Below are 15,953 nucleotides of genomic sequence, written 5' to 3'. Positions count from 1 at the left end.
TAGCCATACTTCCCCAAAGTTATTCGAGACTATTATTTCCTTTGACTATTAATAAAATAGACATCAACTTAGAATGTTAAACAAGCTTTAAAAACTGCAAATGAGTAAAAACAATTTTTACCTACATTTCTATTTGACCATTAAAAATAAAGGTTTCGTTACAGAATGTTAAACTTCTAAGATACCAAATATCTGTAGAAATTTCATTATTTATTTATTTCTTTCTTCTAGTAATCTTATAAAATACTTTCACTAAACTTGTCCTGTTTCAAATTTGGATTGATAGACTTTCTGGATAGATTTTTTTCACTCATTTCCTTGCTAGAGTTTTCAAATTTTATATAGTTCTTTACTCCCGGTGGTAATGTAATAATGTTTAATAATTTTAAAAATCTTTTTTATTAAGTAAATTGTTAATTTCACTAAACATTGATTTCATAATGATGGCACGATTTGGTAATTGGATTTGAGAGATAATTATTTTAAATTCTATAGTATTTATAATCATTAATTATGAAAAGTAGAAAATAATATTTATAAAGAAATTAAGACATGTTATATGTCATAAGATTTTGTGAATATTCATTGAAAATTAAAAGTATAATGTAAATCTGATTAAAATTTGGAATATTCAGAATATCTCAATTGGAATCTTTTACTATTTTTATAAAAGTAACCAAGAAAAAAGTTCAGAATTTTTTAAAATATTAAAATTTAATGTTTACTATTAGAATAGGAAAAGTAATTATGTTAATTGGAATACTTTCTTTGCAATTAAGAATATTAATGATAATAATTGTCTTCAAGATAATATTTTATATAAATCTTCAAAACAGCAAGGAAATGGTTTGATTTGGTTTTGCGGTTTGCATACGCAATCAGAATTCCGCCGTCTAGTGATTTAATAGAGGAAAAAAGTAACATTTTTTAAAATAATTTCTATTTTATTAATAAATGACACACTAAAATAAGAATATACGAATTTAAAAAAAACTCTTTTATCAGTCTCTTTAACACTGAAAAAAAAGAAATTTTTTAAATTTCGATTACTATTTAATTACAAATCTAATTAAAACTTTGCAAATAAAAACTTCTTTAATCTGTACTTTCTGTCCAGGTAATAAATAAGTTTCAAATCTGATATAACTCTATATTGTACTATCTACACATTTTTTATATTGTAAAATTGATTATTTTTATTATACATGTTCAATGTTTCAATTTATAAATAATATCCAGTCGAAGTATAATAATATTATATTAAAGAAAAAGAATATTTATTTTTCACCAACCTAAATTATTTCAGCTGTAAAAGTCTGTGTTAGGTCATTAAATGCCATTTTTTTATCGAAGAAAAATTAAATAATTTGATACTTTCTAAAAAAAAAGAAATTTAATGTTTTAGTAAAAATAGAAATAATATTAAATTTCTACATTTTAATATTCCATAAACAGACAAGTATTTTGTAAAATTCTCAGTTGCATAATCACAAACAATTGTTTCTTAAGAAAGTTCATTGATCATTTACTATTTTAATTGTTTTATTTTGAATTGCAATTGCAGTTTTTTTTAATCTAGTTTGTTGATTATGATTTAACAAAGAAGTACATCTCCATTCTATAATATTTCTTTTCCCCCCTCTTTGAATAGAATAAAAAATTTCACTTAGAATGCGTTCAGTAATCTATGTAATTTTTATTTTGAATAAGATATATTTGACTATTCATTTTTAACACAGCTTTTAGATATGTTTTAGAATTTTATTAGTTTTATTATTTTTCTTTCATAACGAATAAATGTAATATAATTTTGAAATAATTTATGTCAAAGTATTATTGAAGAAGTTGTATTATACTTCCCATTAGGTTAATGCCATGAAAATTAAAATAAAGAACATCATAAAAATCCTGTGATATCTGTAACTGGTTGTTAATAACTTAGGTTTATAATTATATATATATATATATATATATATATATACGTTGATATTCTCAGTTTAAAAGATGACATTTTTAGTCTAAAAATTATATTATTTAAAATATTAAAAATTATAATGAAATATTAAAATTTAAAATATTAATATATTATTTAAACATTTTTTCCACTCTTTATCCAATAAATAATTTTAATGGTCGACGTCTATAAAAGCATCAGAGAATAAAGGATACAAAATATAATTTTATTGATTTCGATTTAAATTTTGAATACCTATATTCATATTTTATGCATTTTTTAGATTAATAATATTACAATAGTTACGATAAAAGGAGAGAGTAATAAAAATTATTATAATATAAGAAGTATTTTACTTAAAAATTCTCTTATTAAAATTAAAAATGACTTTTAAAATGATTTTTAATTAAAAAATAAAATGATTGATAAAAAAGATTTTTAATTAAATTATATTAAAAGAGGAGATAAAATTCAGAAGTAACACAACATGTAATGCATAATTTACCTATAATATATAGAAGAATTATGAGGGGGGGGGGGGAAATATATAAAAATGAGCATACATAAAAGCAGATAAAAATTAATTTTTATTTTAACAAAGTATTTTCAGTTCCCATTTGAAATAATTACGAAACATTGTGAAATTTTGAATTGATTTGATAAGTTGATCATTACAAGAAATTCGGCAATAAAACGAAATTTCTTCTGCTTAAAAGTATTTACATAGCATTTCTTATACTTTCTTACAACTAATTTTTTTAATAAATATAAAGCTGCAAATGTTCATCATTTATGACAAGAAAACTACAACAAACTAATGTTTTGGTAAGATTTTTTTTCTTTTTTGGTAAAAATAAATAATTGTAATATTGAAACTCACTAAACATTAACTCTATTTATATACCTGAATTTAGTTTCTGTATTCCATATGGCCTTGCCTATTCTTTTAACGAAATTTTAGAAAAATTTGATGTCATGAAAATAAAAATGCTTAGTTAAGATATTAAAAATGCTGTTCCTCTATTTAATCCTCAGATTTCAAAATCAAAAATATTAAGAAACTCATGCTTGGAAAATTGGAATATTAAGGTATATGTACAATACAAATTACTAACACACAAATTTAAACCGACTAATATTTAAAACAAAAGAACATGCGAATTCGAAAAAGATACCTATACAATGTTCTAATGAGCAATTAAATAGTTTATGCAGAATCATATATACATAAGTGCAAAAACTATACCCGACTAGCATATTTTCTCAGAATTAACTGAATAATCGTAATTTCTTTAATGTCCTTCACAGGTGTGGTGGGGGTGGTGGAGGTGGATGTGGAAATGGCCCTTGCCCGCATCCAAACAGCCACGGCGAATACAAATAACTAAACGCAAAACCAGGCATTGGGAATGATGGATATAACATTGGTGACCTAGTTCCTATCTCTTCAGGCTGATACAGCACTTGATCATCCTTGACCAAAACCTTGACGGCAACCCTTCTGGCCGACGACATGGATGCTCCAAGTTCTTGTTGGAGTTGTCTTCTCTTTGTTTTGTAGCGCCTGTTTTGAAACCAGATTTTGACCTGAGTTTCTGTGAGTTTGAGGGCTTGAGCCAAATCTGCTCGTTCCGCACCAGACAGGTAACGTTGATGGCTGAAGCGGCGTTCCAGTTCGAACACCTGAGCGTGGGAGAATGCGGCACGGGATCGCTTCTTTCGCGGTTTGGTAGACGGGGACTGTGCGGAGAAAGAGAGACCGTCTTCGTGCGGTTTGGAGCCGGCTGTGGTGGTTTCATCGATCGTTGTCGTCGAAACAGAATCGCCTGTAAAATTATACAATGATTATAACAGGTTTTGTTACATAACATTCAAAGATGGAATGTTGTTATTTTAGTATAGCTGCCACATTATGTGTTGTATTGTACAAGAATGCTAAATATTTATATAGGATTATTAAACAGTTGCAATGGCTCCAAATTTTATTTCAGCATTTATCATCTATTAATTAAAAAGAATGATACAGAAGCTTCGTTTCAATGATTCTGATGGACTGGATTTGATCAGAATCTTGAACTCATCAGTTCCTAAATTTCCTTGCAATTTCACTCGCAAAGTTTATTTCCTTTTTTCAGTGTTTGGGCTAATTGTCTATTTTTTTCTCTTTTTTTATTTTATTATTTAGTAGCGGGCTTTGGAAACCACCTTGCTCCCCACGGAATATTTGCTTTCCTAACTATTAAACATAATGTGGAATGGGCTCCATTAAATTTCAGCTTTTTATTTGTTAGATTGAAAAATATAAATAAAATCAATCTACTATAAATTATTGCACATGCAATTTAAATAAGCAGGAGACTGAATAGTTTGATTTTTATTCTTAGTATTGATAAATTATTCTTAGTTTGAAGGAGCAAAGAAATGAGTTTCAATTTTATCATAAGAATAAAAACACAGTTGTAGTTTGAGTAATAAGTTAAATAAATCATTAGTAAAATTTGTGAAAATAATTGCGAGGAAATAAAACTGATATTTTTAAAAAGTTATTTTTTTAAATTTTAAGAAAGTATAAAAATTATTCTTGTGAAATAAGTTTTTGGAAGACATAGCCAGAATGCATCCAAGACTTCATTAATGTTTAATGCTTACTTTTTTAACAGTTAAATCATGATATTTTTTCTCCTTCAAATTATTTATCTTTTTGTTCAAACAGTTTGCACTTTTATAGTTTGTACAAGAGTATCAGCTTTTTCCATATTCTGCTATTTTTCATTAATTTTTTTTCTTTCTTCCTGATTTTTCTATTTTCCTTTTTCAGTCAATACATCTCTTCAAGGAAGACCTTTTTTCATAATAATCAATAATAAAGGGTGTAACGAGTAAAAATGATATAATTATTTAAAAATTGATTAAAATATAAGTTATTAAGTAAAGTTTCAAGAATTTTTCTCAGTTATACGTCCTTATTTAAATATTTCTTCAATTAAGATTTTAAATAGAAATATTTTCACCAAAAAATGCCCTTTCTCATAAAATTTATTTACTGAGGACAAACTTATTTTCTTAGAAATATTTCAAGTTTCCAATAGCTTTTATTAAAAAAAAAATTAAGTGAAATTGCACTAGATTTTAATGTAGTTTCAAATCAAATTTTATATTGAAATGAATTTCAGAAAGAGATTTTTATAGAAATTGTCAAATAAATTAAAATTTAAAAAAAAACTAAAAACCAATGCCTAAAGGAAGATGACATTTAATTAAATATGATTTTGACAATTTTCAAAAAGGATTTTTTTTTCCTTCTTGCTCTATTTTTATGACCAAATAAATAAAAATGAAATACCTCTAAACAAATTTAAAAGAAATTTTAATTACAGATTAAAGATATTATTACTCTGAGAGAGTTGAATAAAGGCAAAACAAATCTAAAATTTAGAATTGTTCTATTTAATATCTAATTATCAAAAATAAACTTAAATATTATTAGTTATTATGAAGAATGGTTCCTTCTCTGAGATTTCCAAGCAATAAGGATAATTCCTTTTGTTCACAATATCTTATGACATTACATTTTGACTTTTTCAGTCCCAACTTCTATAATTCAAAGACTGGCTTTTTCGTTTGTTTGTTTTTTAAAATTTATTTTTACTAATTTATATATTTTTAAGAATGGTGAATGAAAGCTGAATTTTACGTGAGGTAGAATTGTTAATCAATGTCTTCATTTCAAAACTATTACAAATAAATCCCAAATTTGTTTACAAAATACATTTTGGAATGTATCAGAGTTACGTTCTCGACTGCATAAAATGCAAAATCTAACACCTATTTTTATAGAAAATTGTCTAGAATATTTTGAAAGCAGTTGATACGAAAATGTATTTTCACCGATTTGTGAAATATTTAATGAACTACATATAAACTTTAGTGAAGAATTAAATTTAATATCGTAGTTATTTAAATGTAATGTTTGAACACTTTTGTTCTTTGACTATTTTCTTTTATCTAAATTACTTATAATTTTAAATTTAGCTCATATTCTTTGTTACTATTTATAAAATTTAATTTCGTATGTTTAATTCTTTGATAAAATTCTCTAATTAGTTCTTTTGATTAATTATTAATTATTTTGATTAATTCTTTAATTCTTTGATTATTTTCTTATTTCTTGATTTTATTTCATAAAATGATGTTCTGTATATTTAAGGCTTTGTAACAAAACATTAAATGAATTTAAAATGTTTTAAAATATTTGTTTTCAACATTTTTGTTAGCTGTTTAAAACTTTTGTTTTCAAACAGCTTTTGTAATAGAATAATAAAAACCTTAAGGTTAGGTATTTTGACTAAATAAAATAAAAAACAGCCTGGATTTAATAAATTAATAATAAAAAATTGAGTAATAATTAATTTATTAAATTTTAGAAAGATTATAAATAAAATGTAAGTGAAAACAGAAAATTTATTTTCATTCAAAATTGAATAAAATGTATTTCATTTTTGCTGTTATATTCATTTTGATTTTAAGGAAACTGTATAAAAATATGGGACATTTTAAAGGAAGGGTAATGGAAATGTATAATTTAATATTGACCATTAATAATGAAAAATTATGGAGAGAATACTTTTTTTTTACTTCCTGATTGTTATTCCTTAAATCCATAGAAATTTCAAATAATATTAGGAAAGCATGATATCTTGAGCAATAAAAACATATACGTGCAATAAATATCAAATATTTGACATAATTTTTTAAGTCAGTTTTACTACAAAGTAAAAACATTTATCTTGTACAGAGACTAGTCTTTTGCTTAATTTGACAGACTTATAAGTTTAATGTATTAAACTGGTATAATAACTTTAACATTTTTATTCAAATAATTAAATAAGACATTTCTTAAAAAACAATATTCTAATTATTTATATAATAAGTTATTGGAATAGTTGGTTTTCAACAAATATAAGATTTAAATAAATTATAGAATTGACATTTTTCAAAAACTTTTTCCATGTAAAATTAAAGAACCAATTAATATAATTTAAAATAAGGAAAGAATTGAATCTTACCTGCTTCGTGCTGTTCAACATCTGACTGGGAATAAGAAATTTTCTGCTTAAAGTCTAATTCATAACGATGCAGTCTATAGTCACTATTTAATCTTTCATCTTTAACTGGAATTGCAAAATTATCTTGCCTATGCTGTGACTTCTCCAGCCTATAAGCTCTCGGAGACAAATCACATACCTGATATTTATTGAGAGATTCATTATCTTCCGAAGACTGGTACTCATCATCATACTCATGCACCAAATGACTCTCCCCGTAAGGTAATCTGGTCAATTCTTCATCAGAAGTCATCGATGACTGGATATCTTGCGGTTTCTGAATCGGGCTGTCTTTACTTTCTGTTGAATTAACTTCCAAATTGTTTCTGTTTTTTTCTATTTCCTGATGAATAGCTGGTTGACCCATCTGTTGATTTTTCAAAGCAAGTTGAGATTTCTGCTTTAGTATGTGAAATATAGAGAAAGGGGTTCCACTCAGCTCTCTGAAGGCCATTCTTGACAGTTCTGGTTGGATTTCGGAAGCGGAGAAGAGGGTGTTGTTTCTGACAAGTGCCGGGGGTCTTCGATTTCTTCCCCCTTGGGTTCGCAAGAGCCGAGGGGTCAGGGGTCACCAAGTGTGCGACAAGGGGGTCGACTTGTGCGGTCTATGTCTTTGCTTGACTGACAGAGCGCAGACCTCTTTAGCGATTCTTAAGACTGAGGATTGAGATTTTTTGAGAAGGGGTGCAGGTCAGTATAGTGTGGACACTTCAGTTTTTGGGGACAGTTGACAAGCTGATCACAGTTGTTTATATTGATAGATTAAATTCGAAGTTTTGATTGATTTAATTTGCCAACTTTCGAGGAAGATCGAAATTAGAGCCACAAATTCAACGATGCATTTTTGGGAATTGAAAAGTATTAATACCAACTCTTTAACGAATGACAATTATTTGATTTCAGGATCCATGATTTGATTTGGAATTTGCTGTTCAATAAAAATACTTTCTTTTTTCTAATAGATAAAATGTTCTTTGCCTTGCTGTTCTAGCTGAAATTGCCAATTTGAGTCAAGCGAGTAAAATTCTAAAATTCAAATAGAAAGATTTAACTTTGATATTTAAATTTATATCTATTCTACAATTTTATGGTTAATGACACTGGAATGAGCCAATAATTCGAGTAAGCAAGTGAAAAATCATTAGAATATATGGAATGGCATTTAGCATATTTAAAAAAAGATAACTGATGCGTAACTTTTTACTATGCAATTTTTCTTTCCTTGCAAAAGCTAACAAGTACTGAGCACTTTAGTACATTTATGAAATTACAGAAATTTGCACCTTCTCAAAGATACCTTTATGGAATCTGAAATTCTTCGACTATAGTTTTAAATCCGATTCAAATTGAGCCAAAATTTTAAATAAAGCACAAGCAGTTGACTATTGCGCGTAAATTTCGAATTTAGTCTCAGTAAATCAAATATCGAATTAATTTGTCACTTTTTAGTGACAATTTTAGAAGATGCAATTCGGTTCACAAACTAGCTCTCAAACAATTCCGTTCAGAATGAAACCAAAGAGCTAGTACAGCCAATTCTGCAGATCACTTTTTTCTTTTCTTTCAAGAATCCATCAACCCTAGGCTCTCACTTACTGCGGAAAAAGCCCTTACAAGATCTGAGCTATAAGGGACTTTCTGGCGATAATGTCACTAAACTAGTAAATAATGGCTTCGTAAGGGTGCGATATGGAGGGACAAATGGTCGAGAATGGAGTGTCGTTCGAATGTTCCGTGGGTGGAGCAAATAGAATCTGGAGGGTGTGGCTGAAAGGATTTTCATGCACGTGCTCTTTTTTTTCTGCCTCTCTGTCGCTCTGCGCTGATCGTTTGCTCAGTGATGAAATCGTCGCATGGTGAATATCGAGAGGAGGGGCTTTGTATCCAAGTGACAAATGCAAAGTTACCTTTGGTATATCTGTATCGGAAAAGTAAATCTGCGCAGACGCATTTTTAAAGGTATAGTTCATCTCTTGGATTCGTGGGTTTTGCTAAGTAAAATGATTCCTTTTTGCAGTTTTATATTTTAGAGACATTTCTTTTCTTTATATCATGATTATTTCCCGAAAAATAGGAATGCATAAAAATTAAAATGATTCAAACATTACGAATTCAAGTATTCCCTAAACTGAATTTGAAGATTTATTGCAAAATTATGCTGGAGCAGGCTTAGACAAATTCTTTCATTATATGATTTCTAATTCATCGAGAAAATCAACAGAACAACTCATACTTCTTATGAGGATTAATTTTCTTATACTAAGTCAATTATATGGTAGAAGTGTCACATTCATATGATAAATGAAATAAAAAAATTTTTATGGGTTTCCTCCAAAGCTGGTATGATCAGTGCAGTTAAAATAGCATTTCATTTTAAAGATGAATGAGAACTACTCGGGGTTGGAATTTGCAGTTTTTGGAATTTTTTCAGATGATAATGGCAACATCTGTGCAGGCACTCCGCATATAACAGCGAGAGAATATTTGACTCGATGAATTTACCTTTTACCCTTTTCTTTCAATGATTAATCTTTGGTACCAAAATTTTATATTTCGATCTGGGGATAAGAGAATGGCTTTAGTTCTGTTATCAGTAAATTAAAAAAAAAAAAAAACTTGGTGTCAGTATTTTAATAAAGACCACATTTTATTAGAAACTGTAGTTAAATTTACCACATGAAAGACAATTTTATAATGCTGCATATAAATAAGAATGATAAAATCAATTAACTGAAAGAAAATTGAACAGATTACATAAAAAATAATTATAATTGGAGAATGAAGTTTACAACGAGTTAATAATGATTATTTGTTTCCAGAAGACTTCCAAGAAGCGACTTTTCATGATTTTTGAAAAAAAAGTGACAATTTGAATGAAGCTATAAGTTTAGCGCAATGAGCATCTATAATGGTTATTAATTTGTACATTGTGAGAATTTAAACTAATACCATCTCTAGATGCACAAAATCATATTTCGATAATTGTTTTAATTACTTAATTGTATTAATCCGTTCTGTTATAAACAAAAGTTCGGGATTTAAAAAAGTCTAAAAGCTGTAACTGATTGCCTCCGTACTTTTCGACCAGTTAAATGCTTTATTTCTGAATTAGTAGAACAATATATTTTTCGTTATATATTTGGAAACAACTGAGCTCATCACTTTAGAAAATGTGAGCCTTCAGATAAGAATTCTTTGACCGAGTTCTTTAGTGTTTTAAGGGCTTTGTAAATTAAATGTGAAGTTCATGGTTTCTCTGATCAAGTGAATCTCCATGAAAATGTTAATAAGCAAAACACGAATTTGTATCATTAGTTCATGTAAACTTCCCTGACAGAAGGTGTATTCATTATCAAATTCAACGACCGAATTTTGTAGTGCTTTAGAGGCTTTATAAATTAAATGTGAAGTTCATGGTTTTCTGATCAAGTGAATCTCCGTGAAAATGTTCCAAAGCAAAACACGAATTTGTGTCATTAGTTCATGTGAACTTCCCTAACAGAAGGGAAGTCCCTTAAATTTAACAACCGAATTTTATAGTGTTATAGAGGTTTCGTAAATTAAATGTGAATTTAATCGATTTTGGTTTTTCTGATCAAGTGAATCTCTATGAAAACGTTCCCAAGCAAAACACAAATGTGTGTCATTTATTCATGTAAAGTTGCTTAATAAAAGCTTTATTAGAAATAGTAATGACTCTGATGATTCTATAAAATCTTATAAGAATATGCCAATAATTCAATGATCACTGTTATGTCTATGTAATAAATAAATGTAAATTCGAAAGAAATTCGAAAAAAAAAAAAAAAAAAAAAACAGTTTTATTATTATGAACTAGAAGAAACCTGCGATTCTGGGATAAAACAAATACCTATGTGGTCATTAAATTTTTTTAGGAGATCTGATTTAAAGATATCAAATCACATTAAAATATACATTATGCCTATATAAATACAATTTCTTGAAGAATAAGCTGAAAAAACAAAATTCAGGCGATTTTATGAAAAAAACTTCAGATATTTAGAATATTTCATAATTTTTTAGCAAAAAAAAAAAAAAAAGAGTTTTTAATTTAGTCACCTATCTGAAGCTATTACAATATGAGGAAAAAAAATGCCCATCTGACCATAATTCTTTTCATCACTTTAATCCAATGGTGAGAAACGGCGCGGTAAAATCTTTACATTACAAGGCTATTCCAGTCTGATATCTAAATAGACGTTTTGTTTATTTAGATATCAGACCCTTTAGACTAATGTTTGTTTGAAGACAAAATGCCAAAAATTAAAAATACTTTGGATTTTTGAGGGTAAATTTGAACCAATAGCAAAATTTTACGACTCATGCTGTTAACTCCTCATTTGGAGTCTATTTAGTACGAAAACTTTCTACCACACATAGTATATAAAGTTCTTTTTTTTTGCTACAATTTTTTTATACTAAACAGATTGCCTGTAGTGGATCTTACCGAGCATATTTTGTTCCCGAATCTTACTCACAATGCCAAACACTCGTCAAATGAAGCAAATTATTATATAGGAGCCTATGTAAAATAGTACAATGCATTCCATTTCGAATGAAAAATGCTCAAACTAATTTATAACTACCTGATTTATGGTTTATAATGTATGTTTTTATAAGAAAACGTAAAGACATCTGGCTTTAACTGTATTTCGATAATTGGTGAAAACTTCTTTTCACCAAATACAGCATCAATATCTTGTTAGGTGAAGCTTCTCAACATACTATGCAATATTTTCCCATTGTCCTCATTTTATTGCATGGTTGTTGCTCTGTAGAAACCATTACTTCTTCCACGTCAGGCAAAATTTCAAACGAAACTTTTTCTTATGATACAGAATGTAGATTCATAAGCTTTCGGTAATTCTGGATATGTTCTTTTACCAGCTGATTGATGTTGTTGCTATCCACCTCTAGCTCTATAATCTTGGCAAGAGGCCCACTCTTGTAGATTAAGGCTTCACAGAAATTTGCGTAAACTCCTCGCTATCCGATATCTTTCATGCAGAGACAAGGATTTCTCTTTGAACAAAGACTCAACACAGATTGATACCTATTCTATCTATAGCATTACGATTCTCCTCTTTACTCGCTCGGCGAAACATCGCTCTTTGGGATAGTCATATTTTGTTTTGTTATTTATTCGAATCATTCATTATGAGAGATGCTCTCTGAATGAAGTTTACTGTACTTATCTTATTTTATTCATTGCTTATTTTTCTTTTTGAGGTATCTTTAAAACCATTCTAAGCGGAGAATCTGTGTCACTTTCCCCCTCTTCAAGATAGCTAAGATTTCTTTTCTAATACAAATTTGGCAAATTCGTAGCAGCAGAAATTATGCTAAATATTCACCATCCAGAAATTTGAATTAAAGAGTATTTTGGGCATAAAGAAGATTACCATTTGATAAACTGACTATTTTTAAAATAAAAAAATAGTCAATTTTTATTATTTAAAAATATTAATAAGTTAGCTTTTAAGAAGTTAGACATTTTGTGACTGGAGCATATGTGCATATTATGAGACTTTTCTTTTAATAAATTGATCACTTTAGCTTCCTATTTCAAAACAGTTTTAATTTAATAAACTTATCAATGATTTATTTTAGGTGATTTTCAGTTTGGCGATTTCCTGAAAATATGTCTATTTGTACTTCTTATGATTCATTATAAATAAAAAATATACACATTTTCAGGATATATTTAAATGTACATTTTTACAACATTCACATTTGTTCACAATTTACTTAAGCAGAACTCGGTTTTTATGAATTATTGGAATTACATCTGTCGTTATTTTGTCCCTCTCTATGAACACGACAGCTCCAACCCTTCGAGCTAAAAGAACAAAATTTGGTATGTGGTCTTTACTACAGATTCATAGATTTCTATCAAATTTCGGACGAAATCCGTTCTGTGCAATTTTTTCTGTCTATCTAAGCGAGTACAATACAATAATTACAAAAGGGAAAGTGCCTAGTTTATAAAATTCGGTTCGAGATTTTAAATCTGAAATGCTGATCTGTATAAAATTTTCAATCAAAACCATCAAAGGATTGACTGTTTATCTTATATTCGCAAGATTGTAAGATTGACAATCAACAAAAATTCAATGACTTCAATAAATGAAAATTGTGTATGATCTTGTGATTTTTATTTGAAAAGTGAAATTCTAAATCAAATTTTCATTTCAGTTGTTTGCCAAAAAGGTTTCCAAATGTATATTCGGTTTTCTATAATTCGAACAAGGATCGAGATAAGGATAAAGGAACAAGGATCGAACAATTATCTGAGTACTCGTGGAATTTACTGCTTACTTAAATGTTCCATTTTTTTTTTTCGTGTAGGAGCATGATAGCATCTCTATTACGAAGTATGTGATAAAGTTTTTAAAAGGATACTCCCGTTGATTACAGTCTTTTGACAACTAGGCTGATATCTTTTTAATCTGCTAATCTGAGCACCTCCTTTCAGTTTAACAAGCGTTCGGCAAATAACATAGTTTGCTTAATGAAAATCCTTTACTATTAACATACGAGGGAGAATGGGAAAGTTGACAATCGGGGGAACGATAAAGAATAGATTAGTTCATTTTCATATTACTCGAATTCCACAATTTTCAAAATATCGCCAGCCCTACGCAATGTTAGAAACTAAAAATTAATTATATGGATTTATTATGAACTAAATTTTTAACAAAATAAACCAATCACTTCATATTTTTAAGAAAAAGTACTTAACAATACTTAACCATTAAATGCAAGACTTGTATCTCTTAAGCATAAAAATGTTTTTATTGTCATTCGAATTGTCATCTTGCCCCAGAATTACGAAAGATAATACATTTGCATTATCTTTTTAAAACATCAAAATTATATTGATTAAATTAAAACGAAAATTTATCCAATTAGAATTAAAATAAAATAGATGCAATTCTAATATTACATACATATAAAATTCAGTTTAGTCGAAAAACTAAATTTCTTAAAAATAATCAAATCTTAACATCGTCATTCTTGTCTCAAATTCCTTTTAATCAAAATAAAAATTAATTTTAAAATTTTATTTAAAAAAAATCATAACAATTTGTTTGTTGGCTGTGTTTGTAAAATATCTTTTTTGCTAATTTTAATTATTTTTAATTTTAAAATCTAAATTCAAATCTTCTGGCAATGGCTTTTTTGAACAAATAGTTTTCAAGACTTCATAATATTTATAATAAATCAATTATAACTTAAGAATGAAACAAATGCATACAAATAAAGTGTTCTAACTTTAAACACTCTAATAAACTCTAAACACTTTAAAATTTATTTTATTTAATTTTGTTTCTTAAGATCTAATACAAATGGATTAAAACATTTTAATAATTTGTTTTTGTTTCACATATTTTGTTTGTGCTTCAGAATTCATTTGCATTCAAACGAAATGTGACGCATCACAATACCATCTTTGAAATTAAAATTCTCTTATTCCCCCTCCCCAAGAAAAAAAAACCTACGAAAAATGCTTTTTCAATGGGAACTCCTTCCAAAAGTGTTTTATATTTGAATATCATAATATAGCAATTCATTATACTTCTAAAGTGCATATCAAAAGTAACCAGCGCAGTTGGTCTCCTCAATACTTTCTCGTATATTCTTTAATAAAAGTATTATATTTCCCCACCCCACCTGCATGAAACTATGGTAAGGCTGCGAACGCCTTGCATACCATTGGTGATTGATATTTAAAAATATAAATATTTGTTTCAATCTTACTTTTTTCGTAAATCTATTATGCGATATTAGCGATTAATCGTTGGCATATAATTAAATATAAGTACCTGAAAATAAAATTTGTATTTTTCTTCCCGACTGATTGAAACTAAAATTTTACATTTAATATGTGATTTTGTGAATACAAAAGAAAAAAAATTAATTTTAGCCACAAGATTACGTACCAATTACATTTATTTAAACAACTGCGTTTTTGAGTTACAACGTTTAAATCCCAGCGAAAGTAAAGATCAACATATGGCTAGCCTTTCTTCGGATTCAGTTCCAAATTTCTTACATATCTATAATTTAAATGTTAGATCTATGTACCAAATGTCATTCATCTAGCTCTCTCCATTTTATTATTATCACTACATTTGGACAATTCTTTTTAATGGATTTCATTAAAAATTTGATAGAAATAAGCAAATTTGGTAAGAAGACGTTACTTTGATTAGACATAAGAGGAGATGCGTTCACAGACAGACAGACATCCAAAAATATGTCTTTCGGACACAGGGAGGTTTGAAGCGGGGAGATCCTCTAAAATGTCAAATTCGATTTTTTTTTTATGACTACCATGTTTTCTCTCTGTATAGTAAAGAAAATAAAAAATAATAATGTTGCTGTTACTTATGGCGCGTTACAAGCCCGCGGACAAAATGTCAGCGATTTCAGCTGAGTGTGCAGTAGCTTCTGAGGGCAGAAGTCTGACTTCTAACTCTTATGAAGATGACACATACACATTCACTTGCACAACCCCTTTTTATAAGGGGGCTCTTTCACACATGTTTTTCTCTACCCTGTTCTCCACCTGTGAGGTGGAGAACAGGGTAGAGAACTTACATGCCCGAATCAGGACTCTAACCCGGGACGGCCAAATCATGGGGAAGACGCTCTACCCCTATGCTAGAAAACCCTAAAATAATATGGCGCTACCCCTAAAATAATATGTGGAATGAAAAGAGTAGAAGATATGCATATTCACGGATTAATGTAAAAATAGTATTGAGTTATTAACCGTTATTAAGTTTTATTAACCATAATTTTTTATTGTTCTCTATGACTTCAAAGTACTAATATCTTTCCTGAAGAAGCATAAATAACTACTCTTT

General features: G+C 28.1%; 1 protein-coding gene across 1 annotated transcript; it reads right to left on the bottom strand.

Annotated features, from left to right (window-relative positions):
• Positions 1-3,256: 3,256 nt before the first annotated feature.
• On the bottom strand, positions 3,257-7,513 carry LOC129966355 (homeobox protein HMX3-like). The gene is made up of 2 exons (XM_056080776.1): positions 7,021-7,513; positions 3,257-3,780 (listed from the first exon to the last, which is right to left on the bottom strand). Exons 1-2 carry the CDS (start codon positions 7,511-7,513, stop codon positions 3,257-3,259), a joined length of 1,017 nt encoding a protein of 338 aa, XP_055936751.1.
• Between the last annotated feature and the right edge of the window lie 8,440 nt (positions 7,514-15,953).

This window comes from Argiope bruennichi, chromosome 4 (assembly GCF_947563725.1).
Source record: "Argiope bruennichi chromosome 4, qqArgBrue1.1, whole genome shotgun sequence".
Lineage (NCBI taxonomy): Eukaryota > Metazoa > Arthropoda > Arachnida > Araneae > Araneidae > Argiope > Argiope bruennichi.
Note: the sequence above shows the minus strand (reverse complement) of the source record. Positions and strands in the feature narration are given on the sequence as shown.